The sequence below is a fragment of the Myxine glutinosa genome, chromosome 1 (assembly GCF_964187855.1).
Source record: "Myxine glutinosa chromosome 1, kmMyxGlut1.1, whole genome shotgun sequence".
NCBI classification, from domain to species: domain Eukaryota; kingdom Metazoa; phylum Chordata; class Myxini; order Myxiniformes; family Myxinidae; genus Myxine; species Myxine glutinosa.
The window spans coordinates 398,441,294-398,468,868 of NC_136261.1; the positions used below are offsets into that span (position 1 = coordinate 398,441,294).

General features: G+C 45.0%; 2 protein-coding genes across 3 annotated transcripts; both read left to right on the forward strand.

The window, feature by feature from the left end:
* The first annotated feature begins 1,384 nt into the window (after positions 1 to 1,384).
* LOC137416783 (uncharacterized) lies at positions 1,385 to 12,276 on the forward strand. 2 transcript variants are annotated; one of them, XM_078770343.1, is made up of 5 exons: positions 1,385 to 1,456; positions 3,822 to 4,002; positions 4,199 to 4,247; positions 7,429 to 7,821; positions 11,100 to 12,276. In XM_078770343.1, the coding sequence occupies exons 4-5, from the start codon at positions 7,443 to 7,445 to the stop codon at positions 12,059 to 12,061; spliced, it is 1,341 nt and encodes a 446-aa protein (XP_078626469.1). In that variant the 5' UTR covers positions 1,385 to 1,456; positions 3,822 to 4,002; positions 4,199 to 4,247; positions 7,429 to 7,442; the 3' UTR covers positions 12,062 to 12,276. The 2 variants fall into 2 exon arrangements, with proteins under 2 accessions (XP_078626469.1, XP_067958513.2); XM_068102412.2 differs by lacking the exon at positions 4,199 to 4,247 and having other exon boundaries at positions 1,394 to 1,456.
* LOC144889579 (uncharacterized) lies at positions 11,101 to 26,597 on the forward strand. The gene is made up of 2 exons (XM_078770339.1): positions 11,101 to 11,207; positions 23,146 to 26,597. Exon 2 carries the CDS (start codon positions 24,158 to 24,160, stop codon positions 26,588 to 26,590), a length of 2,433 nt encoding a protein of 810 aa, XP_078626465.1. The 5' UTR covers positions 11,101 to 11,207; positions 23,146 to 24,157; the 3' UTR covers positions 26,591 to 26,597.
* Positions 26,598 to 27,575: the final 978 nt, after the last annotated feature.

Sequence of the window (27,575 nt, forward strand, 5' to 3'; positions counted from 1 at the left end):
AGAAATAACTCAGAAACTCTCCATTTAATGTAAGTAGTGTGACTCGGCACGCCCCGCGTGCCTCACCACACGTCGTTTCAGAGAGATAGACATCTTTGACCATTTCGGTGTCTTTTGGGTCTTCAGGGTACTTTGCATCCTTGGGGCCTTTAAGGGTATTTTCAGTCTTCATGGTCTTTTGGTTCCTCTGGGTCTTTGGGGTATTTTGGTTCTTCGGGGTATTTAAGGGTCCTTTGGGTCTAAAGGGTCTTCAGGGTGTTTTTGGGTCTTCGGGGTCTTTTGGGTCTTCGGCGTGTTTTGGGTCTTCGGCGTGTTTTGGGTCTTCGACGTGTTTTGGGTCTTCGAGCTGTTTTGGGTCTTCGGGCTGTTTTGAGTCTTCGGGGTGTTTTGGGTCTTAGGGGTGTTTTGGGTCTCCGGGGTGTTTTGGGTCTTTAAGGGTATTTCGTGTATTTATAGGTATTTTGGGTCTTCAGGGTCTTTTGATCCCCAGGGCGTTTAAGGGTATTTTGGGTCTTTGGGGTATGTTGGGTCTTCAGGGGTATTGGTAGTCTTAAGGGTATTGGGGGGAGGGGGGGGGGGGTCTCAGCAGTCTAAAGGTAATTAAGAGTTCACGGACTGTGTTTTGGGTGTTAATTTAATTTGAAGAAGAAGAAGACCTTTTGGTCGCATATAAACATACATAACCATATACGTTTGCTCTATTATAATAAGAAGATGTACAGGGTCCCCAAAGTCTTGTTTGATTTGATTGTACCGGTACACAACAAAATACAGTTAGAGAGAAGGAACAAATGGTCACCGAAGAAGACGAAATGCTGTCAATTCCTCGATCGATGGCCTTGGCCGACATCTTGAGAGGTGTGAGGTGTGGGGTGGGGGGGGGGGGCGGGAGGGGGGGTTCTCACTCTGCAACATTTCACTTCAACATCGTAAATCGATCATGATACTCCGCCACCATCAACCCCTCCATGCGTACGTAGTAAATGGATGCGCTTTTGTGAAATACTTTACTTAAATTCTCAAAATGGTGTAAAATGAGATGCTAAACTTTTGAACATTCAACAACGTCCCCCCACTTTGGTGTAACCGCATGGCGGTGCAGGAAAAGTAAGCGGTGTTGTTGGCAGCTGCTGCTCATGTTTTTTGTTCTCGTGGAAATTCTGTTTTTATCGGACTTCCGGTCGACTGGAAAGTTTCGATTAATTATCGACAGTACAAGGTAAATGTTAACAGGTTATTGTCATTTGTGTATCAGAATTATTTTTAGTTCTGAGAAACTCGAACGATCGAAAAGATAGAGGACGAAATGTTTAAATTTAAATAAGATAAAAATTCGAAATGAGGCGGTCGCCTCGGCCTCACGATGCATCACCGCGCATGCGCAGAAACCCTTAGTTACGATGACCGTGGTCGCATCGCATGATATGATACGTTGTCTTGTCGTTGTGCGTGTGAGGTGAGGGTCGATATGCAGGTTTATACGTGTCGAATGTGTTGTTCGAATTCCTCTTGGAGATCTTTCTTCAACGTCGTGATATATCATCGATTTCGTTAATGAGTATGGCTCACCGAGCTCGTATACACATCGAATGTATTGTATGAATTGTGCTGGAATGATAGTGCAGGCCCCAATGATGAAGTGATAGATAATGCACCTTAAAACTGCTGAAAATAAAGGGGGGGGGGGGGAATAACCTTCACAAGCCCTGATCTGGGTGAAACACAGCATTGTATCGAGAGAAAGGCGGGAGGGGATCAATACCGAGGATTCTGTATGGGCAGAGATTGTAAAAACAGTGACATATGTAAGGTTGCTTTTATGGGACTCCTGGTGTGAGGTAAGAAGAAGACTAGGATTGGAAGGAGGAATGCATTAAATATTCAGAAGGGTATGTGGTCAGGGAAGGTTCTTGATTTTGGGGGATTTTAAATTGCCAGGGATAGATTGGACCCATGAACAGGGAAATGGTAGAGCAGATGATGATTTCCTAGATTTCGTCCAGGATTGCTACTGAACCCAGTTTGTCCAAAATCCCACGAGGGGGAATTTCGGGGTGTCAGACATCCTTTTTTTCTGAGTAAAAACAAAGAGCCGCCTTTGGAGGCCATTTTTCCCTGCAGCGCAGGGGTTGGCCTTTTTTGGGCACCGTGGGACCCTTTTTGTCCCCCGTCGCACCGCGGAGCGAAAGGGGGACAATGGTTTTCCCCTCCGTGCGGGCGTACGTGCGTGCGTGTGTAAGCGAAGGACCGAATTCTAATTTGGTGTGTGGGTGCAACCCACGTCAAAATCCAAGATGGCCACCTTGCGTCTTCCACTTTGTCAACTCGCATCACTTCAACGACGGGTGACCTAGGTGTAACGCTTATTTTTCAGGATATTCTGCTCACAAGGTTCAGACATACATGGCGGCGGCCATCTTGGATTTTGACGTGGCGGCCCAATTTTCAATAGCATTCTTCCTTATGCCCAGGTACACCCACACGCCAGATTAGACGTTGGTATTTCGCTTATTTTTCAAGATATTCCGCTCACAAGGTTCACACATATATATATATATATGGTGGTGGCCATCTTGGATTTTGACGTGGGTTGCACCCACACACCAAATTAGAATTCGGTCCTTCGCTTACGCACGGACGCATGCACGCACGGACGCACGCACACACGGACGGAGGGGAAAACCATAGTCCCCCTTTCTCTCCGCGGTGCGACGGGGGACAATAAACGAACTACTAACTTCTAATCTGGTGTGTGGGCGTATCTACGCATAAGGAAGAACGCTATTGAAAATTGGGTCACCACGTCAAAATCCAAGAGGGCCACCGCCATGTATGTCTGAACCTTGTGAGCGGAATATCTTGAAATAGCTCTAGGAAGAGTCCTGGTTGTTCCAAACTTCTTCCATTGAAAAATTATGGAGGCCACTGTGCTCTTGGGAACCTTCAATGCAGTAGAAATTTTTTTTGTAGGCTTCCCCAGATCTGTGCCTCGACACAATCCTGTCTCTGAGCTCTGCAGGCAGTTCCTTCGACCTCATGGCTTGGTTTTTGCTCTGATACGCATTGTTAGCTGTGAGACCTTATATAGACAGGTGTGTGCCTTTCCAAATCATGTCCAATCAATTGAATTTACCACAGGTGGACTCCAATGAAGGTGCAGAAACATCTCAAAGATGATAAAGAGAAATGGGAGGCACCTGAGCTCAATTTCAGGTGTCATAGCAAAGGGTCTGAATACTTATCTCAATGTGATATTTCAGTTTTTTCTTTTTAATAAATTTGCAAAACTTTCTAAATCCTGTTTTCTAAATCCTTTTCTAAATCCAAACTCCTGTTTTCTCTTTGTCATTATGGGATATTGAATGTAGATTGATGAGGGAAAAAATGAATTTAAATGATTTCAGCATAAGGCTGCAACATAACAAAATGTGAAAAAAGTGAAGGGGTCTGAATACTTTCTGAATGCACTGTATGCAGAGTGATGGCATCTACCCGTTGTGGGACTATGCGGGGGCATATTGTTGGCGACACAGTCGCATCGTTCTCGTGTAACCAATTTCATTGGTTGATATGTGACAAGACTGCATGTTTAAAAAACCGTTATAGGTAACTTTGAATACCAGTTTGATCCAGAGGTAGGTAGGTCATGCTTGTTGGTGGACATGTTAAATTTAAGGAAGATGTGCGTGATTTCATGTATTATCATAAAATGGAACGTGTGATGGGAGTTGTAAATATGTGATAATATATTAAATCCTCTAGCGAGTAAGGTTTTGTTAGCGATGTTGCATTGATGGGGTGAATGACTTGACTACCTGCAGGCAACTGAGTTTGTGGATCTACTGGTGTCTGTGATGTACTGATGACGGAGGTTGTGGATCCGCTGTTTGGAGAGGTCCTGCGCTAAAAGGATCAAAACCTCGAGGAAGAACGGTGCCCAGCTGATGATGCATGCAGTTGGGAAACCGGTCAATTGTTTACAGGTTAACGTTGTTACTCCAGGTAAGGGAACTATGTTTTGAGGTTTGCAATTTAAAAAAAATAGAATATGGGATGTTGTGAAATTCACATCAGTTACAGCAATCCTTTCGATTGTATTAAAGTTTAGGAACAACCGACACTTTACAATTAAGTGTGTGTGTGTGTAGGTGTGTGTTTGTATATGTTGTTGGTTGTTATCTCCATTTGCGTGTTTCAGGAGGTGGAGCGGAGTCCTTCAAGGACCAAAAGTATCCACCTCATCTTTGGTAAGGGATCACAGTTCATGGACCAAGCTGCTCAACTTTTTCAGAATTTTGTTCCAGGGGCTCTTTTCAGGATCGTCACCAAATCCCGGGATTGCTTTCAGTTGTATTTCATTTGCGGTAATATTCCCGGGGATGGTTTTCAAAATCTCGGTGAGGTTCTTCTTCATCACTCCTGTTGCTCAAATTATCACTGGTACAATTCCGATGCTCTTCAGCTTCCAAGATCCCTTGACCTCATTTTTGAGATCCTCATATTTGGTCATTTTCTTGGTTTCTGCATTGTTTAGGCCAAATTCGCTGGGTACTGATATCTCAATCATCAATGCTGTCTTTTTCTTTTTGTTCCTGAGTACAATGTCTAGATGCTTTGCTTCGTTTTCTTTGTTCATGCTTGATGGAATCATCAGGTCGTACGTGAGCATGACGTCCTCATTTTCAATGATTGCCCTTGGTTCGTGTTTTCTGAGTTTTCTGGTACTGGGAAGTTTACATTTTTGCAGATATGCCAATGAATCACTTTGCATACTTTGTTGTGCCGTTGTGTGTAAAGTTGTTCTGATAATAGTTTTTTGCATCCCAAGAGCAGGTGACTAATACTTGCTGTTTATTTCTGGCTTGCAAAATCTACACTTGTCCGTCTGGGTCAGTCCTGCCATCTTAAACATCCATTGGTGTTGTGTCCTTGATCTTGGGCATTTATTATGATTCGTTCACAGTCCCAGTTCTTCTAAGCCATTCCATTGAGCCTTCTTTGTCTATCCCCATTCTGTCCAAATCTGTTTTGTATTTTCCTGCTCTTTTGTCATTCTCCCAGTTGTTTGTGTTTATTTATTGATATTTCTTTTTATATATTTATTTTGTCTTTTTTTCTTTGTTGTCTGATTTTGTTGGTTTACCTTGTACAAATGTGCACTTGGCGCACTTGTCTCGTCCAAATTCCATTTGAATGTCCTCGGAAAACCGTTTTACTCGTTTGTTGTTCTGTCGCTGTGTTAGATGATGGTACATCATTTCTGTGATTATTCCTGTCAGCAGTTTGTATGCGGTTGGCAGGTATTTGTGGGGGAGTTGGGTTTCCTTCGATTTTGGGATGAGAAAGGTGTTCCCTTCTTTGAGCCACTCATCCACGGCCTTTTCCGCTTGGATCAATTAGTTAAATGTCCTGGCATAGTGATTGTGAAGAGCATCAAGTTGTTTTAGCCAGAAATTTGGAATTTCATCTGGGCCTGCTTTTGAAGTTTGGCATTTTTTGAAGTTGTTTTCTAATGTTCTCTTCATCAATTAATCAATGGGGGCATTTCCTCGAGATGTTGCTTCGTCTTTTCCAAGTTTGGGATCCATTCTGCTTCCTTGTTGTTATTTTCGATCTTCAAAAATTCCGTTCCAGAATGTTTCCAGTTTTTCTTTTTCAAGGGCAGTTGCCACATTCTGCTTTTGTTTCCCCAATTCACAGTAAAATCTCCTTGGGTTACTTTCAAACATGTGGTTTTGTTTTCTTCTGTTGTTTCCTTCTTCATCGTTTTTTAAATCTTCTTTGCTATATTTTCTATTTTGAGTTTGTTTTCAGCACCCAAGCACCTTTGATTTTGTTTGTTTTTTTATGCTTTGGAGTCTCTTTTTTTTAGTTTTAGGTGTCTGTTTCCTTTCCTGAACTGTTGTATTTGTCCTACTTCCTTCCGCAGTTGCTCTCTTTGTGTCTCTAATCTCTGTCTCCAAGGTGGAATTTGGTTTCTATTTGTAGGGCCTGGTTTTTTTTTAACTTCTGGTGTTGTTTGCCCATACCTTTTTCTTGAATAAGTAGTGCTGCTGCGAAACACACGACATTGATTTCTTTCAAAGTGGATTATTTTGAAATCATTTTTCTCATTGAATCGTTGGTTCGCCTCACTAAGATTTTTGTTCGTTTATTGTTACTCCCGCCAGGGAGTAATGCATTCGATCGTGTGTGTGTGTGTGTGTGTGTGTGTGTGTGTGTGTGTGTGTGTGTGTGTGTGTGTGTGTGTGTTCATGAACAAGATATCTGGAAAAGTTCTGAATGGATTTGGATGAAAGTTGGTGGGATGATTGCCCTTGGGATAAGGAAGAATTGATTAGTTTTTGGTGAAGCTCAGGATATTATTCCGGATCCAGGAATTCTTTTGAGAATTTTTTTTCTGTTTTACTGCATTAAAGCTTTTATTCTAATTCTTTAAAAAATGATGTTTTTCTCCTCTAATTCCGAGATATATCAAAATAAATCCTCTGACAGTTAGGGCCTACTTTCTTTTTCATTTATTGTTTTGGGGAGAGGGGATGTTAAACAAAACGTATTATTCCAACTTGACCCACGGCGGGAGTATGCGCTCCACTGAGTGGCGTTCTAGTTTTCTATGCGATAAAGTTTTGGTCTTTCTCTGAGTTTTATGAATTTCATCTCTTCTATTTTGTTGGCTAACTCTTCTTCCAGTCTGTGCCGGTTCGGCTATTCGTCACCGGTGATCTTAATTGCCGGCGACACGACACTAGGCAGCATGATTGGATAATAAGAAAGTGGCAATTTGTTTTCGGTGGAAGGCAGAGACGACTATTTTGGTCGCATTTGGTTTAGTCGCCATCATTAGAAATACTTTTCCATGACCTTGAGGTCTTCAAGGATCATGCCTACATCTTCTAACCTTGGCGCCTGAATTACCAGGGAGATTCATAAATATATTACAATATTGCTTGTGTAAAGGTTGAATACCAAAGGCGCTTGGACAGATCATTGTGGGAGGCCGTTCTTCCGTGTTTTTAATTTGTGAGATTTTCAAAAATACTGCCGAAATTGTAAGACACTTCCTCTGCTGAGATTTCATGCATGTTGTTTTGTTCTTCTCCTGTTTCTGTAGTTTTGCCGTGCGTTTCTGTACATTTGACACATGGAAGAGGGACCAATCATAGCTCACTCAATTGGTTTTTATGGCAGAACCCATGACCGCCAGTCCTTTGGCATTGGTTGGTGTAGCCTTGTGTGTTGTCGCCGCAACAACTTTCCACAATCTCCTGTGATTATTGCATGACCATCCATTTGTGTCAAGTTGTAAGACATTAGTTGGTGTGGCTTAGGCCTAAGTTATTGTTGCTTGTATCTATGTCTTCCCCAAGGAAAGAAGGGACATGAAAACAACAACAATCACCTGTTATTTTCAATATCTCTGTGCAGGTTCCTGATTGAAAATGGACTTGTCAAGAACTCATGGCAGTGTCAGTCCCATCCCGGACTGGTTGGTAATCCAGGGTTTGACAGAGGAGGTGCTCCAAGCCGCTGTTACAGAATTAGGGATCGAGATCCTCGGAGCACTCTGTGCTCGTGCTGAGCCTGCTCCTGTGAGGCTTCGACTATGTTCTTTGGCGGCACGAAAGTTCACCACCACCATGTATGCCGAGCTCTGCCATCATATGGAGATGTACTGTGTGCGACCACAATCGAAATGGACCATTTTGCGCGGATCTGGAAAATATGCTGAGGAGATGGGAGGTGATGGATTCCTACAGATCAAGACAGAAGACAATGACTTTGTTGATCCTGAAAAGGAGGGAATAAACCCAGAGCATGGTGAGTAGTGGTCACTGATACCAGGTTTTCATAAACTTTATTAATATCCCATCCTCCTTGCATCGGAGAATCGGATAAGACCACTCTATGTATGGATAGGTGTGTACATCTAAAAAATCATCAAAATCAGCTATGTCAATCCCCACTAAATTTTGCATACATGCTGGGGATACCCACATTTGTGAAACTCCTGTAAATTACAGAGACCTTTTCATTGTAATGAAAGCCTGGTGTTGGCTTAGCGGTTAGGGTGCCGGCTTGGGATCCTTGGATCCTGGGTTCGAATCCGGTCGATCACTGTATTAACACTAGGTGGGTTGACTCAGCCTGTCATCCTTCCGAGGTCAGCAAGTTGAGTACCAGCTCACTGGTAATTCCCTGTGTGTCGCAAGAGGCGACCAACATGGTTGGCGGCAGGAAGGGCATCCGGTTTTTGAGGTCAACATAGGCCAAACGGTCAACATAGGCCAAATTTCTAAAATCCTCAATTTTCATCCAATTGACTTAAAATTTGAAGAGGACTTGCATATCTGGTCACTGAATTCAACCACCAAGTATTTTTGAGGTCAACATAGGCCAAAAGGTCAACATAGGCCAAATTTCTAAAATCCTAACTTTTCATCTGATTGACTTGAAATCTGAAGAGGACTTGCATATCTGGTCACTGAATTCAACCACCAAGTATTTTTTTAGGTCAACATAGGCCAAAAGGTCAACATAGGCCAAATTTCTAAAACCCTCAATTTTCATCCAATTGACTTGAAAATTGAACAGCATTTGCATAGCTGCTCACTGAATTCACCCACCAAGTATTTTTGAGGTCAACATAGGCTAAAAGGTCAACATAGCCCAAATTTCTAAAATCCTCAATTTTCATCCAATTCACTTGAAATTTGAAGAGGACTTGCACATCTGGTCACTGAATTCAACCACAAATTATATTTTAGGTGAACATGGGCCAAAATATCAACATAGGCCAAATTTCTAAAATCCTCATTTTTCATCCAAATGACTTGAAATTTGAAGAGGACTTGCATATCTGGTCACTGAATTCAACCACCAAGTATATTTGAGGTCAACATAGGCCAAAAGGTCAACATGGGCCACATTTCTAAAATCCTCAATTTTCATCTGATTGACTTGAAATTTGAAGAGGACTTGCATATCTGGTCACTGAATTCAACCGCGTATTATATTTTAGGCAAACACAGGCCAAAAGGTCAACATAGGTCAAATTTCTAAAATCACCAAGACCTACAGGTCACAATTCTAAACCGATAGTCACGAAACTTCACCAAGTTGTATAGGTTGTCCCAATTGAGAAGCCTACTGATTTTGAGGTCAAAGGTCAAAGTTCATCTGCAGGTCAAATTTCTAAAATCGCCATTTTAAATCCGATTGACTTGAAAATTGAATAGCGTTTGTATGTTGTCACTAAATTGGGAAATAAACTATTTTTGAGGTCAAAAGGTCAAAGGTCAACTCGAGGTCAAAAATTCAAAATCAATTTCCATCTGAAAAGCCGTCAATTTTCAAAAAATTGACGACAATTGAACAGCATTTGCATTTCGAGTCACTAAATTGGGCAACATTCTATTTTTTGAGGTCAAAGGTCAATAAAAGGTTGAACTTCCAAAATCATCAATTTAAATCTAAAAAGCCATCAATTTTCAACTGATTGACTTGAAAATTAAACAGCATTTGCATATCGAGTCCCTAATTTGGGAAACATACTATTTTGAGGTAAAAGGTCAACTAAAGGTCGAACGTCCAAAATCATCAATTTTCATCTGAAAAAACCGTCAATTTTCATCTGATTGACTTGAAAATAGAACAGCATTTGCATATTGCCTCACTGAATTGGGAAACCAACTTTTTTTTTCGGACAAAAGGTCAAAGGTCAACTCAAGGTCAAACTTCCAAAATCATGAATTGTCATCTGAAAACCCATCAATTTTTGCCCAATTGACTTTAATTTTGAACAGCATTTGTATAGTGCCTCACTGAATTGGGAAACCCAACTATTTTTGAGGTCAAAAGGTCAACTCAAGGTCAAACTTCTAAAATCATCATTTTTTTATCTGAAAAATCGTCACTTTTCATCCTGTTGACCCGAGCTTTGATCAAGATCGTCAATTTTAATATTGATGAAATTTACAATTTGCTATATCAATGGAAAACTTTGGGGGGGGGAGGGTGTGGGCGGATTTTGCAAGTATTGTGCTCCGCATGACGTCTTCTTGTTTGTTTGTTTGTACAGAACGCAAGTATGCTTTTCGCTGCAACCGGTGGTCCGATTGACACCAAATTTCACCATAGGAGCGCCGCCTCATGTGGAATTTTTTTTAATGATAATTATGATGTCATAGGTAATGTCAGCTAATTGAGTACCAGTTCACTGGTAATTCCCTGTTTGTCGTTAAAGGCGGCAAAAAGGGTTGGCGTCAGGAAGGGCATCCGGCTGTAAAACATTGCTTCAAAAAGGGGACCAAAAAACAACAACAACCACGGTTCCCGAAAAAGGCCAACCCCCGCTTTGCGGGGGGAAATGGCCTCTAAAGGTGGTTATATATTATATTTTTACGTGGTGTTGGCGCCATCTTGGAAAAAATGCAAAACTTTGCACATCTATATCTCTGAAACCGCTCCATGGAAAAAAATTGAAACGTGGCTCATTTTCAAGTACTCCTGATGGGGAACAACATATATTCATGATGATGTCATCAGTGCCTTCATTATGACATCATAATTAGACAAGTAGAATGCTTGATCTGATCAGTTTGAAATTTCTTGAGCATGATCTTCACATAAAATGTATGGCAGAATTAAATCGATGATGTCATCGGTCACGTGGTTCAGCAGCCATATGGGATTGAACATAATGTACGTCATAAATAAACCACACAAACATGTCCTGGCGAGGCTCTGCAATCTCTGATTACTCTTTCTTGTTTGTATTGTGTTGAGGAGTAAAAAAACACATCTTACATTGAGTAACGTGAACTGTAAAATGCTGCCATGAACCTTGTAAAGACCATTGATCGTGGAACTTCATCCCACTTCATCACAGTTGCAAGTGGTTACAGTTGCAATAATTTTCTTGAATATTTTTTTCATGAATATGCAAGAACTTTATATCTTTCGGCACATGTCTGTCATTATGCATTAGCGATTTGGCTTTACTTAATAATGTAGTATTTTCTGCCATTTTCTAAACTTTTATTCAATGCAATAGGGGGTGAGAAATGAATGTTTTCTTTTCTGCGCGATCTTCACAGTGCAACAGGAGAAGCACGTTGGGAAGTTCTCCTGCTCGTTGTGCTCTCGCAAGCTCACCACTAAGGCTGCTTTAAAGAAGCACATGAAGAAGCACCAACCAGTTTCTGGTGATGAGAACTACAAATGCCCTAATTGTGCTTTCATTACATGTTATAAAAGTGTCTATGTGAAGCACACTCAGATCCACACAAGACAGAAACCGTGTACCTGCAGTGTGTGTGGTAAGGGATTTAATGACTGGTTCACACATCGGGTACACATGAGAATGCACACAGGGGAGCGTCCCTTCACCTGCCAAGTTTGTGAAAATAAATTCGCGAATGGATCAGCTTTGAAAGCTCACACACGTATTCACACAGGGGAGCGCCCATACACTTGCACATTTTGTGCAAAGAAGTTCTCACATTCATCTTCTTTGATAAAACACATTCGTATACACACTGGGGAACGCCGGTACATTTGTACAGTTTGTACAAAGGCATTCTCATGTGCATCGTATTTGAAAACTCACACACGTATCCACACAAAAGAGCGTCTGTATCCTTGCAAGATTTGTGGGAGTACGTTTTCATTCTCATCGCATTTGAAAACTCACACACGTAACCACAAAAGAGAGAAACCTTATACCTGCAGTAAGTGTGGTAAAGGATTTATCCAGTCATGGCACTGTCAACTGCACATGAGAACTCATATGGGAGAGCGTCCATACGGTTGCAGCATTTGTGCAAAGACATTCTCGGATCCATCACATGTTAAAAGGCATACCCGTCGCCACACGAAAACGCGTCCATTCAGTTGCAACATTTGTTCAAAGACATTCATATATCCCTCAGAGTTTAGAAGGCATGCTGTGATCCACATGGACAAGAAGCCATACACTTGCAGTGTGTGTGGAAAGGGATCTTCTCGGTCAGGCGACTGCAAGAAACACGTGCACATTCGCATACGAAAGTGTCACTAAGATTGCAAAGTTTCTGCAAAGTCTTTCTCTTGTTCATCACTCTTCAAACATCACACTATGAGGAGGAGAGACACAGGAGAGTGTCTCCCAATTTGCAAAGTTTGTGCGAGACGTTCTCGTATCCATCATCTTTGAAAAACACATGTAACCACGCTGGGAAGAAATCATCGCTGCAATGTTTTGAATAAAGGATTCAGTTAGTTGTTGAACTGCCATATATATGTGCATGCAAATTCAGTATGGGAGAGTGCCCATACAGTTGTGCAATTTGCACAAAAACATTTTCAGATCACTAATATTTAAGAAAACACACACTGATTCACAAAGGATGAAAGTCCCACAGTATAAACTTTCAAAGAGAAGGAGCAGACTGTGATGGAGCTGCACAGCATGTGGAGGGATAGGAGGCAAGTGCAACCCTCACAAGAGAAGCTGGATACCCCTTTTGGCCCTGTCCCTCAATTGTGAAGAATCGCTTCAATAATTCTCGTATCCGGATCTTCACCAAAATCGAATCAATTCGTCCTTGTCACACTACTAACCTGTCCACAAGTTTTGTCTGAATCTGGCCTTACCTTTTTGCTCAAAGATAGACAGACAGACAAACGAGGGTGAAAACATAAGCTCCGTCCACATTCGGTGGCGGAGGTAATGATGCAGACCCTATCCTGTCGAGATCACAAGTCCAGCTGGCTAACTCAGACCAAATGACACAGACAGAAGGGACACAAGTAAAATTTTTGGATGATATTGAGTAGGAAGACAAGAAAGAACAGCAAGGCCAGAGAAGAGGAGGAAATCAAGGATAATGATGATGAGCAGTGTAGGCTGGCAGAAGATTTGGCGAACAAAATTGAGGAGGTTACATTTATACTACTCAGGGAAAGACCATGACTAGATCCAACAGAAAACAACAACAACATGCATTTTAAGGCCATTTTCCCTGCTAGAGCGGGGGTTAGCCTTGCGGTCCCCATGACAATCTTCTCCATTTTGCCCTATTTTCTGCATCTCTCCTTGTTAACCCCCTTGCCCGCATTTCGTCTTCCACCATCTTTAGCCAAGTCTTTCTCGGTCTTCCCAGTCCTCTACTTCCTTCTACATTCATTTCCATCACTCTTTTCAACCAGTCACTTTCATCCTTCCTCAACACATGACCAAACCATCTCAACCTGTTCCTCTTCACAGCATCAATCACAGGCTCTATTCCCATCGTCTTTCGCAATTCATCATTTGTCGTCCTCTCTTTCAACGATACTCCGCACATCCACCGAGCCATTCGCATTTCCACCCTTTCCAGCCTTCGTTGCTGCTCTACGTTCATTACCCATGTCTCGCTCCCATAAATCATAACACTTCTCACACATGCAGCATACACCTTTCCCTTCAGCTTGAACGACACTCCCCTCCTCATCAGCACGCCACTCAGTTCCCAAAACTTCTTCCATGCACATCTCACTCTTGCAACCGTTGCCGAGTCTGATCCACCTTCTCCATTCAGCATGTCTCCGAGGTAGCAAAATGTTTTCACACCTTCCAGCTTCACGCCGTCTCCAAGATCCAACTCGACATTTCCTCCATCTGCATCTCCCTCTGTGCACACCTTACATTTGAATGTAGCTGCCACACTGGTTAATGACCCTCTCAGACCACTACATTTTTGATGAACCCACTCAGCACACATTGTACATTGAATGGAGTTCACTCCGACACCCTTCTTGCACACAGCACATGGCCACTTCCCAGTTCTTTCCACCTCACCACATGCTTTACCACTGGCCATCACCTTCGTCTTTCCTATATTCACCTTCAGACCTTTTGTCTCCATACATTCCTTCCATTTATTCATCTTTTCCTTCAGTCCATCCATACTTTCCGCAATCAACACCAGATCATCTGCATACAACAACTCCCACGGTAAACCCTCCTCTACATTCTGAGCCAGCACCTCCATCACAGCTACAAATAGTAGTGGACTTAGTACCGACCCCTGATGCACTCCCACCTTCACCTCAAACTCACCACTGTTCCCGTCCTTCATCCTTACAGCTGTGCGCTCTCTTTTGTACATTGCCATCACTACTCTGATCAACCATTCCTCCACTCCTAACTTCCTCAATGCCCATGTCAATACTTCGCGTGGAACCCTATCAAATGCTTTCTCCAGATCAACAAACCCAAGAAACAACTTCTTCCTCTTCTCCATGTACTTCTCCTGCAACTGCCTCACAATAAAGAGAGCGTCTGTCGTTCCTCTTCCTGGCATAAATTCAAACTGCATTTCGTCGATCTTCACCTTCTTCCTTGTCCTCCTCTCCAACACCCTTTCCAATACCTTCATTCCATGCTCCAATAACTTTATCGCTCGGTACGAGCCACACTCCAGAGGGTCACCTTTCCCCTTGTTAAGAGGGACGAGGGTACTCGGTTCCCAATCCACTGGAATACGCCCTTCTTTCACCACCAGATTACAGATCTCTGTCATTCTCTTCACACCCCCAACTTCCTGCTGCCTTCAACATATCTCCCACAACTCCCGTCGGCCCTCCCACTTTTTTACTCTTCATTGCTTCTATCGCTTCCTCAACTTCCTTCTCAGTTATCTTCTCTGCCCGTCCTAAAACTGGGTTACTCTCTATGTTGCCATCCCATTCATTCTCTGTATTCAACAGCATTTCCATATATCTTTTCCATCTTCCTTTAATTCCATCTGGGTCCACAACGATTTGTCCCACTTCATCCTTCAAGCAACTCACCCCCATCACATCACACCTCTCTTTCGCTATCTGCTATGCAATCCTGAATACCGCTCTCTGACCCTCTTCCGAATCCAAGCTTTCTCCAAACATTTTCCATCCTGCGCCTTTGCTACCTCTTTCTTTGCAGCCTTCTTGGCTGCCTTATAACTTTCATGCTCTGCTTTTTCTGCTCCCGTACCCTTCGCCTTCTGCCACTCCTTGAACTTCTTCCTCTTCTCGTCAATCCTCTTTCCAACTTCCTCATCCCACCACCATGTTTCCGAGTGCCTCGGTGGTCTTTTTGTCCATCCACATACCTCACCAATGGCTCCCAACAGACTATCTTTCATTGACATCCAACCACATCATCCTCTACCCTACTCAGCCTCTCTTTTAATGCATTCCTTACTATCACCTCTTTCAACCTCCACGCCTTCATTCTCGGTTGGTACTTCACCCGCCAAGCTCTCCTCGTACCTTTCACCCTTATGTCGCAGACAACCAAATGGTGCTGTGAAACATCCTCCTCCCCCGGGATCACCTTTGTGTCCCGGAGGGGCCCCCTATCTCGCCTACGCACCATAAGGTAGTCAACGGTTGTCGTCGACCCACCTGACTTGTATGTAACAAGCTTATTATCCTCTTTCTGGACTGAGTATTACAAATCAACAAATCAGCTCCATCCGCAAACTCTAAAATCCTTTCACCTTCTCCATTTCTCACACCATATCCATAACCCCCATGAACTCCCTCAAAACCGTCCATACTCCTTCCCACATGTCCATTTAGGTCTCCTCCTCCCACAACAACTTCCTCATCTTTCACGTTTTCCATCAGCTTCGCTATCGCACACCAGAACTTGTCCTTCTCTTCATCGCTCCGACCAACCTGCGGAGCATATCCCGAGATGACGTTCACCAAGAGCTTTCCAATCATCATTTTCACCATCATCAACCTATCACTCACTCTAGTCACACTCACCACACTGTCTACAAACTCCTCAGAAAACAGGACACCAACACCATTCACGCCCTCCGGGCACCCTTGCCACACAAACTTGTATTTCTGTCCCTGCCTACCCTTCACCAATCTCACACCACTTCCCTTCCATCTCGTCTCTTGCACACAACATATGTCCACTCTTCTTCTGATCAATACTTCCACCACTTCTCCTGATCTCCCTGTCATTGTCCCTACATTCCATGTCCCAAACCTCAGGAATCGATCTCCACTACGGGCTGTACCCTGCCCATATGTAGTTGTAATTGTTATGGTTCTCTTTTTGAGGCAATGTTTTTATGGCCGGATGCCCTTCCGGATGCCAACCCTCTTAGTCGCCTCTTACGACACGCAGGGATACGGTGTACCTATTCTAACCAGGGTACACACCGGGAACCAGGGTACACACCGGGAGATCAGAAAGGGTACACACCAACAGAAAACAACAAAGAGACAAAAATACTGGTGAGGAGAACAACCAAGCACTCAGAAAAAACAATGATATGACAGCCACCCCCTTCAAATAAATCAATGCTGTTTGATTTGCAGTGGCACTGCTCATTCAAGAAAAGTAAGAATCAAACAAGACACTGCAAGAAAAATAAGCTAGGCCGCAGAAACAAAACGAAGCACCACCTTGGCCGTAGAGAACAACTGAGAACGGAAACGGGACAAGAGACAAATTCAAGAAGGGAAACCAAGGGCCAAAGCTGAAAAGGAGAATCAAAAAAATACATATTCTAAGAGAAAGACCAAGAATCAGGGTGCTGAGAACAAGCTCAAAATACAAACGAGAACGAGCAATCAAAGGATGCAGACCCTCACTCAGACTTGCTTTGTGTGGTTTTATGGTGCGTATTTTATAGACGTACTCACATTATAATTGTACACTATAGACATCCTCACATTACAATTGCACATACTTTATAGACTTACTCACATTATATTTGTACATACTTTAGCCGTACTCACATTATAATTGGACATACTTTATCGATGTACTCACATTTTAATTGTACATACTTTATCGATGTACTCACATTTTAATTGTGCATACTTTATCGATGTACTCACATTATAGTTGTACATACTTTATAGACAGACTCACATTATAATTGTACATACTTTATAGACGTACTCGCATTCTAATTGTACATACTTTATAGATGTACTCGCATTCTATTTGTGCATACTTTATAGACATACTCACATTCTAATTTTACATACTTTGTAGACGTACTCACATTATAATGGAACATACTGTCACACGAATCCCTCGGTTAACACCGCAGGACCGCGGATGACCGAACAGGCTTTAGCTGAGGCGACGATCAATTCAGATTCGACTATAAAAGCCCGGGAGGAAGAAGGAAGAGGAAGAAGCGGCAAGTGCGTACCTGTAGCGATCCGACGGCAGCTCCGATCCTGGAGGGAATGAAGTCAAAACGAAACCCGAATTCAATGTACAAAAAGAAACACGTTTATTGAACGGAACCCGATACAAAGAAACGCGATGATAAAACCTAATTCTAAATTGGGACGTCCCCTCACAGACTTCAAATACGAGACAAAGGAAATAAATTCAATCAAAGAAACCGTCGTGTTGTGTGTTCGTGGGTGCGAGCTTATCTGTCTGTATGTGTAGCGTCAGGAATCGACGGCTCCAAGTGCACAAGCCCGCCGTGGCTTCGATGTCGGCGGGAAGCAGGCCCCGATGCGCACCTGTTCGCGTGCCGTCAGGCTTCACCGAGCGACTCGCTCCACCTGCAAGCCTCGCTCGTAGCATCAAGAGCACCAAGAAGAACCCAGGGAAGCGAGTGCGAAGGAAAACCAGGGAAGAAACCAGCCAAGAGCTCCGAGCAACAAGAGATCTCCAAGAGTCCAGCGCAGAGCAGCGATCTCCAAGAGTCCAGCGCAGAGCCAAGAGCTGACTCAACCGAGCGAAGAACCGACTGGAAATGCCCGCGAGCGAGTTGTTTTGTCACTCGCCCAATGACGTCAATTCTGCCGCATTACCAATCAGAGCCTCGATTCTTCGTGGTCTTTCCCACCTTCTGACGTCACCGGCGCTCTTCCTCCAATCAACAACCTCCTTCTAAGTGGACGTTTGGCGCCTTCCGCCCTGGTTGGCTGAATGTTCGCGCCTTCCGCCTCAACCAATCACACGTTCCCTGGGCGTGGCTATAGCCTGCTTTGCACGATGTTTGACGCCCATGCCGGCGTTGTACGCGGGCGCTTCCTGCCTGTCTTTCCTGTATGTCTTTTTGTAAGGGAGGGGAATTAATTAATGTGTGCACTAAGGGACCTATCTAAGTGTCTATATGAGTGCGTTGCCATAATGGACACTGGATTGGCGACAGAGGGGAAGACAAGGGAATTTTACCCATAATCCCTGCACTAATTAGCATGCCCCAACCCCTCGTGGCGGGGACACAGATACAACTTATACCGACATCCGGGCTACACACAGAACTTATTACAGGTACATTCCCTATCACGACAGTCGAGTACCTACGTATTGTTACGTGCTCCTCCCCGACCCCCTGGTCACGGTGTACCTCCGAGCCCCGAGAGGAGTCACGGCAGAAAAATGTGTTATTCTGTATGTCAAAGATCAATGGAGAAGCCACCCCCAATTGTTACTCACTAACAAATCTTGTATTAAGATCAGTAATCAGATAAGATCACACAAGAATCAGTAAAACAATAATAGTATTCAATAGTACAATCAATATGACCTATGATGGTACCATCAGTTTTGTAATATAGAACTCACTGTGCTCCCAGTGAGTGAAACAAGAACATTCCCAATGTCTCTTATTCCCTGGCTTCAAGCCAGAGTCGATCCGCTCCAGCGATCGACAGAACGATGTCCGATCGAGACCAGAATCCCGTTCGGATGGCAAGTACAGTCACCCAGCCACAGCTGCACAAAGGCACCCTCAAGGCGACTGGGATATCCAAAGGCGCCCTCCAGGCGACTGAGAGATCACCCCCTCGGGTATGGACGTTCCACAGCTCCCAGTCGGCGACATGCAGACTTTCCACTCAAAAGCCACGTCACACACACACACACCCCAGATCGACGTCTGAAGGCGGTGAAAACGGCTGACGAAGCAAAGAAACCTTGCTCGACGAGCGAAGCGCGCGAGTCAAAATGGCCGATGGCATGTTCTCGAGACGTAACGGCCCTTTGAAGATTCTCTTCGGAATCCACCACCAAAAACCTGACACGCAGGTTGATCGGTCACAGCGATGACAACTCTGTCGCAGGAATCCCTTTCCCGGAAACCCGAAAGTTCGCTAGTGACTCCCGTTCGACAACGTTCTATTCCGAACTCGGAGCAACTCGGCTTTCTTGTCCGACTCCTTCGCTCCGCCTTCTTTTCTCTCCTCTTCTTCCTCTTTGTCGTCCGGTTCCCGATCCGGTTTCCTGTTTCTTTTAACATTAACTTTTTTACCTTTTGAAAACAGTTCATGAACAATACCTTTTCAACACAATAATAGTACATGGAATCAGAAATATTTACAGTGGATGCAAACCACCACAACGGAAGTGACGAATCCGTAACACTATGCAGATCTACCTGGCTCTAAATATTCCTCTATCCCCCCCTGACATAGCAATACTTTATAAGACGTACTCGCATTATAATTGTACATACTTTGTAGAGATACACACATTATAATTGTGCATACTTTATTTACATACTCACATTATAATTGTACATAATTTATAGATTTACTCACATTATAATGGTACATACTTTGTAGAGATACTCACATTGTAGTTGTATATACTTTATGGACTTTATTCGTGTTCAACAAAAACAGAACGTGTACTTCTGGCTATCACTAGGTGGCGTTTGCAGCCGACGTTAGCACATTCTGTGTGCACAAGCGGACCCAAATGCAATACCCTCCCCAATAGTGAGGGGAATGATAACAGGGGGAATTTAAAAAAATTCCCACGAATTTAACAACAGAAGAAGACAAAACCAGCTGTTTGAAAATAATCTGAAAGGATTCTTCTGAGAATTATAGACACTAGGGCATGCCCGTACTATATATAAGCTAGGACGTGCCCGTACGTGGGTGCCCGTTCCTTGCCAAAAAAAAAAAAAAAAAAAAATTTGTGTAGGGGTGTGTGTGTGTAAACATCCTAGGGCGTGCCCGTACGTGGGTGCAAAAAAACATGCGTGCAAACAACAACAACAAAAAAAAACTTTGAAACCACGTGGCAGTAACGACCACAGAACCCCCCCCCCTCTATTTACATGAATGGTTTGGTCCATTCGCAACGACCACAGAACCCCCCCCTCTATTTACATGCAATGGTTTGGTCCAAAGCGAACGGTTTGGTCCATTCGATGTGATTCGATGATTCGATGTGAATGGTTTGGTCCATTCGCAACGACCACAGAACCCCCCCCTCTATTTACATGAATGGTTTGGTCCATTCGCAAAGCCAAAGCGAACGACCACAGAACCCCCCCCTCTATTTACATGAATGGTTTGGTCCATTCGCAAAGCCAAAGCGAACGACCACAGAACCCCCCCCCCCCCCCCCCTCTATTTACATGAATGGTTTGGTCCATTCGCAACGGCAAAGCGAACGGCGAACGGCTAAATCGCCATAGCTCGGTAAGTACTTGTCCGATTAATTTCAAACCTTGAAAAGGCACATCCTCGGGTCCCCAGCAATATACCTGGCAAGTTTCAAGTATATCGGACCGGTAGTTGTCGAGAAACAGCGGTCACAGACAAACGTACAGACGTACAAACGTACAGAGATTACTGGAATTATAGATAGATGACGGAGTTGGTGGCCTGATGGAACTCAACCAAGTGCACAGAACAATGACTGCAGGATTGGCTGAGCGTATAAAATGCTCAACAGAGGACTGAATCCAATTTGTACACAAGCACTAAGACAAGCCAGAAAAGATATCTCCAACTCCCCTTGCAAAAGATTTTCAAGAACAGGTCCGAATACAGCCCTAATGATTGCAAAGCAGACAAAGGAAGAATATTTCATAAAATGTCAACAAATATATGCTGACAATTATGAAAACGACAGAAGAGCAGGAAGATTAAACAACAGAGTTGATTAGTTTAGTTCAAGATTTTTAAGCTAAAAAAAGACGATATTAGACAAAACTAGTATCTGGCCTCTCGTGCGGGCCTGAGTCCGGGAGCTCCGGATCTGAGCCGGAGGAGAGCCAATGCCATGAGGGTGGAGACAGTGGTGGTGGTGGTGATGGTGCTGGTAGGTGGCAGAGGGACATAATTGACTATATAAGATCTCTGTCAGTGGGGTCCTGTGACGGGTGAAGACAGGGTGGATGAACTCATCAGTCGAGTCGTCACCCTGGGTATGCAGGATTTACAAGCTGAACTTGAGTCAATTGCTGAAGGGATTCTATCAAGCATGAGATTGAAGACTTGCCCGGGTGGGGTGGGGGGGGGGGGGGGGGGTGGAGGAAATCGTAATGGGAAAAGAAGAAGAGGCACGGAGGAGGCCAGCAGCTCGAAGACCCGGCCCGGCCTATGGTGAGAGCTTGAGTGCCAAGGTGAGTTCCAAGAACATCAGATGGACCCAGTTTGCTGCTATGCAGAGATTGATCAGAATCAACCCAGGCCGGTGTGCCAGACAATGTATTTCAGGGACTTGGGGTCAGGATAATCATTTGGTTGAACCCACAGAATTAATCCAGTTTTGGAGAGAGGTCTTTGAAAGAGAAGAAGGAATCTTTACTGGAGAGCAAACTACTGCTAAGGCACTATGGGACCTGGTGCGCCCAATAACGGTGCCGGATGTCCAGAGGGAAAGGAAGTTGCTCCGTGAGGGCGCACCCGGTGTGGACGGGATTAGTTTTAGCTGACTCGCTCCATACCAGATAGTTGCCTTAGTAAATTGTACAATCTGTGGATCCTTGCAGGGTATTTGCCGCGGTGCCTTAAAAAGCACCGCACGGTACTTATCCCCAAGCTAGAGAAGCCAAATAAAGCCTCAGAGTTCAGGCCCATCACTATTAGCAGTTTATTGGTGCGGGTACACCATAAGATTATAGCTCGGCGGTGCTCGTCGGCCTTCGAGTTACATCCTGCGCAGAGAGCGTTTAGGAAAGCGGACGGGTGTGCTGAGAACGTTGTCCTCCTTGATGCCATCCTAAGGGATGCCACTCGTAACCTCCAACCTCCGCCTGGCTGCACTGGATGTCTCGAACGCCTTCGACTCCGTCACACATGGAGCAATATTAGGTGCTGCTTCGAGGATGGGGGCTCCACCCTCCCCCCCCCCCCCCCCCCCCCCCCCCCCCCCTCGTTGCTTATATCAAGCACTCTTATTCTGACTGTGTCACATATCTGGATTGTTGTAGAGATAAGGAAATATCTATGAACCGGGGGGGTGAAGCAGGTTGGCCCCCTCTCTCCTATCCTGTTCAACGCATTGCTGGACAGGGTACTTCGGAACATCCCAGAGGGAGTGGGGGTGCGATTGGGATCAACATTGGTGCCAGCACTGGCATTTGCCGATGATCTGATCGTATGTGCAAGGACATCACCCAGGCTTCAAAAGTCATTAGATGTGGTACAGGAATGTCTGGTTGAAGCTGGTCTGGAATTGAATGTTGAGAAGTCTGCTACATTGTCTATTGCTGTAGATGGCAAGGCCAAGCGCTTCGTGGTGGACGCCACGGAAGAGTTCCACCTTTTGCAGCCATGGATGCAGTGGGTCATCCAAAGTACCTGGGTATCTTATTCCAACACCAGGGAGTGGGGGAGTCTCATGGAAAGATCTTTGAGAACGACCAACAGAACATTGGTAGGGCCCCACAGAAGAATTTTTCTGTATTTGTAGAAGCACTGATATGTCCGAGATTTTAGAAACAAAGCCTCGGCCTGGGAAAATCCGGGAGGTTGATCAAAATTGATGTTTTGATCATCAAAACAACGTCAACGTGCGTTAAAACAACCACCCCCCCACAACCCCTCCCCCCCCCCCCTCGGCCAACGTGGGTTTTCAGTAACTGATCATGGAATCCATTGAGTATTATACATATGTACCTCTTTAAAAGGTAGTCTTCCTTCACAATTGACACATTGCATGTAAAATGAACTGTAAATGCCCTTTCCCTGATATAAATTCCTGAAATTCATCGATTATTATTAATATTAGAATAGATATATAAAAAGATAAATAAAAAAATATTAAGGAGCAATCATGTGCACAAAATGCTTATTGCAATTGTTACATATTTATGTGAATGTATGTGGATTACCATTCAGGTCTTTGCTTATCCGTGTGTAGTATATTAAGGGTTGTTGTGATTGGAGGGTCAGGAGCCCTTCTGAACAAGTGGCCGGAAACGGAAGTGACCGGAAACGGAAGAGAAAAAGACACGAGGAAAAAAGGAGGAGGATTCTTCTTCCTCGCCCCGCACCGACGAAAGGTGGGATTGATTGAGCCGTGTGGAAAAGCGGCGTTCCCGAGCCTGTCTGGCGAGAGGAGTTACCGGGACGGATACCTGCCCGGTGGACGGCAAACTGTCGTGTGGCCGTGCACCGACCCAGCGTTTGGCGCCGTGCGCGACACCGTCTAAAAAGACGCGTACGGGTCGCCCGTTGGGGCCTAACACGCCTGGCAAGCGGCGTGGGGTTTTGGCTTGCTTTCCCGTCCCCGCTTCGCGTGGCCGCGAGGGGCTGTAGCCAGGGTGCCGGGTACGATACCTGTCCGGTGGAAACACGTCCACCCGGGGTTCGTTCAACCGCCCGAGTGCGGCGACGCCGACCATCATCTTGGTCAGGAGGGGCCCAGAGACATTGTGCGGGACCGAGACCAAAAGGGTGTCGTGAGTACTCACCGGGACACACGTATATAAGATGGCCATCTTAATCATAGGGAATTGATTGTGGGTTGGGAATTGTTGATGGTTGTGTATTGTTGATTGCTCGGGGAAAATCTCCGTGGTTGTATCATTGACATTGTATGGTATCATTACCATTGAAATATATCCTTGAACATCAGTTGTCTCTTGGGTGACATTCATATGGATTGCGCGGCGAAAGCGCATATATAATACAGCTTTCTGGCGAAGTTCCTCTCATTGTCCGGGGGTCACCGCGACCAGGTATTCACCGAGGGGACCACGTAACAGAATTGGGGGCTCGTCCAAATTACGATTTGCGGTTTCGCAATTGGGTCTACGTCCAGGATTTAAAATTGTATAACATAATAAAATAATAATTTTTTATTAATTAAAATTTATTAATTAATTATTAATTGGTAAAAAAAAATTTGAGAAATTGGGGTAAAGTCTTGGGTGAAGGTTAACAGGTGTTAACGATAGGCACCATGGCGTTTGTGGCACAGAACTTTGTGGTAACCCCGAGTGAGGCACAGTTCCGAGCGTTGCTAAAGTCGGACCTCTTGAAATTGGCCAAACATTTTAACTTGGAGGTCCGAACTAATTTGAGGAAGGCAGAGTTGCAGGCCACGGTGATAGAATCTATGGTGGGATTAGGAACATGGGACGAGTTAGCCTGGCAGTGGCTACCCGAAGAGCCAGAAGACGTTGAGCTCCGGAAGCTGGAGTTGCAATTACGGAGCCAGGAACGGATCAAAGAAGAAGAAAGGAAAGCAGAAAAGGAAAGAGCAGAAGAAGAAAGGAAAGCAGAAAAGGAAAGAGCAGAAGAAGAAAGGAAAGCAGAAGAGAGGAGAGAAGAGAAACAAGCAGAGGAAAGGAGAGTGGAACGAGAACTCCAGGAAAGGTTAGCAGAAGAAGAAAGGAAAGCAGAAAAGGAAAGAGCAGAAGAAGAAAGGAAAGCAGAAAAGGAAAGAGCAGAAGAAGAAAGGAAAGCAGAAGAGAGGAGAGAAGAGAAACAAGCAGAGGAAAGGAGAGTGGAAAGAGAACTCCAGGAAAGGTTAGAAGGGAGAAAAGCGGAGGAGAGGAGAGCTGCAAGGGACCTCGAAGCAGAGGAGAGAAAAGCGGAAAGGGAATTAAAGGAACGTGACATGGAGCTTCAGCAAGAAATCAAATTCAAGGAGCTGGAGTTAATGAGAGAACGGGGAGAGGCACCACCCCTGCTGACGGGGTCGACACCTAACCAGAAAACCTGGGATGTGGGCAGACATGTGAGGCTGGTTCCACCGTTCAGTGAAAAAGAAGTCGCGAAATTTTTTCCACACTTTGAGAAAGTGGCTCGACAATTAAACTGGCCGGAGGAGGCCTGGACCATACTCGTGCAAAGTGTGCTGGTGGGGAAAGCTCAGGAAATTTATTCGGCGCTACCAATGGACCAATGTGCAGATTATGAGGTACTGAAGACGCACATCCTCAAAGCGTATGAGTTGGTTCCGGAAGCTTACAGGCATAAATTCAGGAATGCCAGGAAGAGGGAGAGTGAGACCCATGTGGAGTTTGCCAGAGTGAAAGAAAACATGTTTGATCGGTGGTGTGAGTCAAAAGGAGTCGGGAAAGACTTCGAAACATTGCGGGACTTGATCCTGGTGGAGGAATTCCAGCAGTGTGTCCACGAGGACATCAAAGTGTACCTGCAGGAAAAGAAAGTACCAAAGTTGTGGGACGCAGCCACCATGGCAGATGATTATGCCTTAACCCACCGAATAGGGGTCCACGAACCTAACTCCTCGCCTAGATCTCCGCAGGGGAGGTGGGGAACAGCAGGTGCGGAGAACGACCATACATGGCGGCGGCCTCGAGATGATTATGGGGACAACTATGATACCCCACCTGTTCGAAATCAGAGGGATGCGGGCCCAAGACAAACTTATAGTTCGGGGGGCCCGAGGCAGACCACGAGTTTTTCCTCCGGGCCTACTTGCGCTTTTTGCAAGAAACCTGGACACTTGATGTCCAGTTGTTACCGCATGAAAAGCGAAGACCCAGAGCGGAGTCCGACTACTACGACTCCAAACGCAATGGCCATTGTGAGAAATCGCCATCAAAAGGGTTACCAACCATTTATTTCAGAGGGGTTTGTGTCACGGGATGGAGCCTCGACTAACCAGAAACCGGTTAGGATATTGAGGGACACAGGGGCACATCAATCTTTAATGCTTGAAGGCATTTTGCCATGGTCCGAGGAGACGGCAACGGGGGATAGTGTTCGTTTACAGGGGATCGGGGGCGGTGTTAGTGCTCCCCTTCATGTCATCCATTTGGAGTCCGATTTGGTGTTAGGACCGGTCACCGTCGGTTTACAAGCCACGCTTCCTGTAGAGGGTGTATCTGTGGTTATCGGGAATGATTTGGCCGGGGGTCAAGTTTATGGTAACCTGAGTGTTGGTAAAGAGCCCAGCAGGGAAAATAACGCCACACCAGCTCGGGATGGCGACAAAAGTGCCAAGTTATTTGTAGGGGGACTGAACTTCAAAACAGAGGAAGAAGTTCTGACCTCTGTCTTCAACAGATATGGGCCGCTGGTGGAAGTGCGGTTGGTAAGAGACTGGGAAACGCAACAGTCAAGAGGGTTCGGCTTTGTCACGTTTGCCAGCACAAAAGACGCCAGAGAGGCAGAGAAGAATTGGAATGGCAAGGATTTGGAGGGTCGGACCATAACAGTAGGGAAGGCATTTCGTAGGCGTCGAGAGGTCTACAGGAGAGGACAACTGGGCGGTAGTTTTGGTGGTGGCCGCAATCAATATTATTATGGAGGCTCCCTGAGTTACAGCAGCTCCCGAAGGAAGGATTGTCAAAGTAGTGGCCGAGAAGGAGACCGCTATTCATGGGACTACAGGGACAAGCGGTCCCACCATAAGGATTAGGGAAGTTCTGAGAAGTTGAAGCACTGAATGCGGCGGAGCCGCCGAGCCAAGATTCCTACACGGATTAACCGTGAACGCCGTTCCTAAAGGCGTCCATGTAGTGAACTTTCATGCACGGACTAACCGTGAACTCCACGTTCCTCAAGGCGCCCATGTAGAGAACTTTCCTGCACGGACTAACCGTGAACTCCACGTTCCTAAAGGCATCCATGTAGTGAATACTCGGCTTGGCCTCCCGGAAAAAGTGCTATCGAGTGGCTTAACTTTGGATCTTTGATCAACCCCTTAACCTTCATTCACAAGAAACTGACGGTCAAAGTCAGAGGGTCATGAGATGGAGTTTGATTTGGCAGGGACAATGTCGTTGCTGGGGCTTAGTCCAGAGTGAGTAATCTGGAAGGGTTGTGGTGAAATTTTGGTTGCTTTATTTTTAAGTGATAACTGTGCCCGGGGGGAACTGATAATGTGGGGGGGTTGAGTTATCTGGTTTGTTTCTCCAAATTGGCCGGCAAAGAAAGTTTTCGCTGGGTTCAAACTTTCTTTCTTGAAGGGGGGGAGTGTTACATATTTATGTGAATGTATGTGGATTACCATTCAGGTCTTTGCTTATCCGTGTGTAGTATATTAAGGGTTGTTGTGATTGGAGGGTCAGGAGCCCTTCTGAACAAGTGGCCGGAAATGGAAGTGACCGGAAACGGAAGAGAAAAAGACACGAGGAAAAAAGGAGGAGGATTCTTCTTCCTCGCCCCGCACCGACGAAAGGTGGGATTGATTGAGCCGTGTGGAAAAGCGGCGTTCCCGAGCCTGTCTGGCGAGAGGAGTTACCGGGACGGATACCTGCCCGGTGGACGGCAAACTGTCGTGTGGCCGTGCACCGACCCAGCGTTTGGCGCCGTGCGCGACACCGTCTAAAAAGACGCGTACGGGTCGCCCGTTGGGGCCTAACACGCCTGGCAAGCGGCGTGGGGTTTTGGCTTGCTTTCCC

Coding starts and splice junctions, on each gene's coding strand:
- LOC144889579 (XM_078770339.1), top strand. CDS start 24,158: ATGGCGTTTGTGGCACAGAACTTTGTGGTAACCCCGAGTGAGGCACAG.
- LOC137416783 (XM_078770343.1), top strand. CDS start 7,443: ATGGACTTGTCAAGAACTCATGGCAGTGTCAGTCCCATCCCGGACTGG. Junction 7,822..11,099: donor GGGAATAAACCCAGAGCATG/GTGAGTAGTGGT, acceptor CGATCTTCACAG/TGCAACAGGAGAAGCACGTT.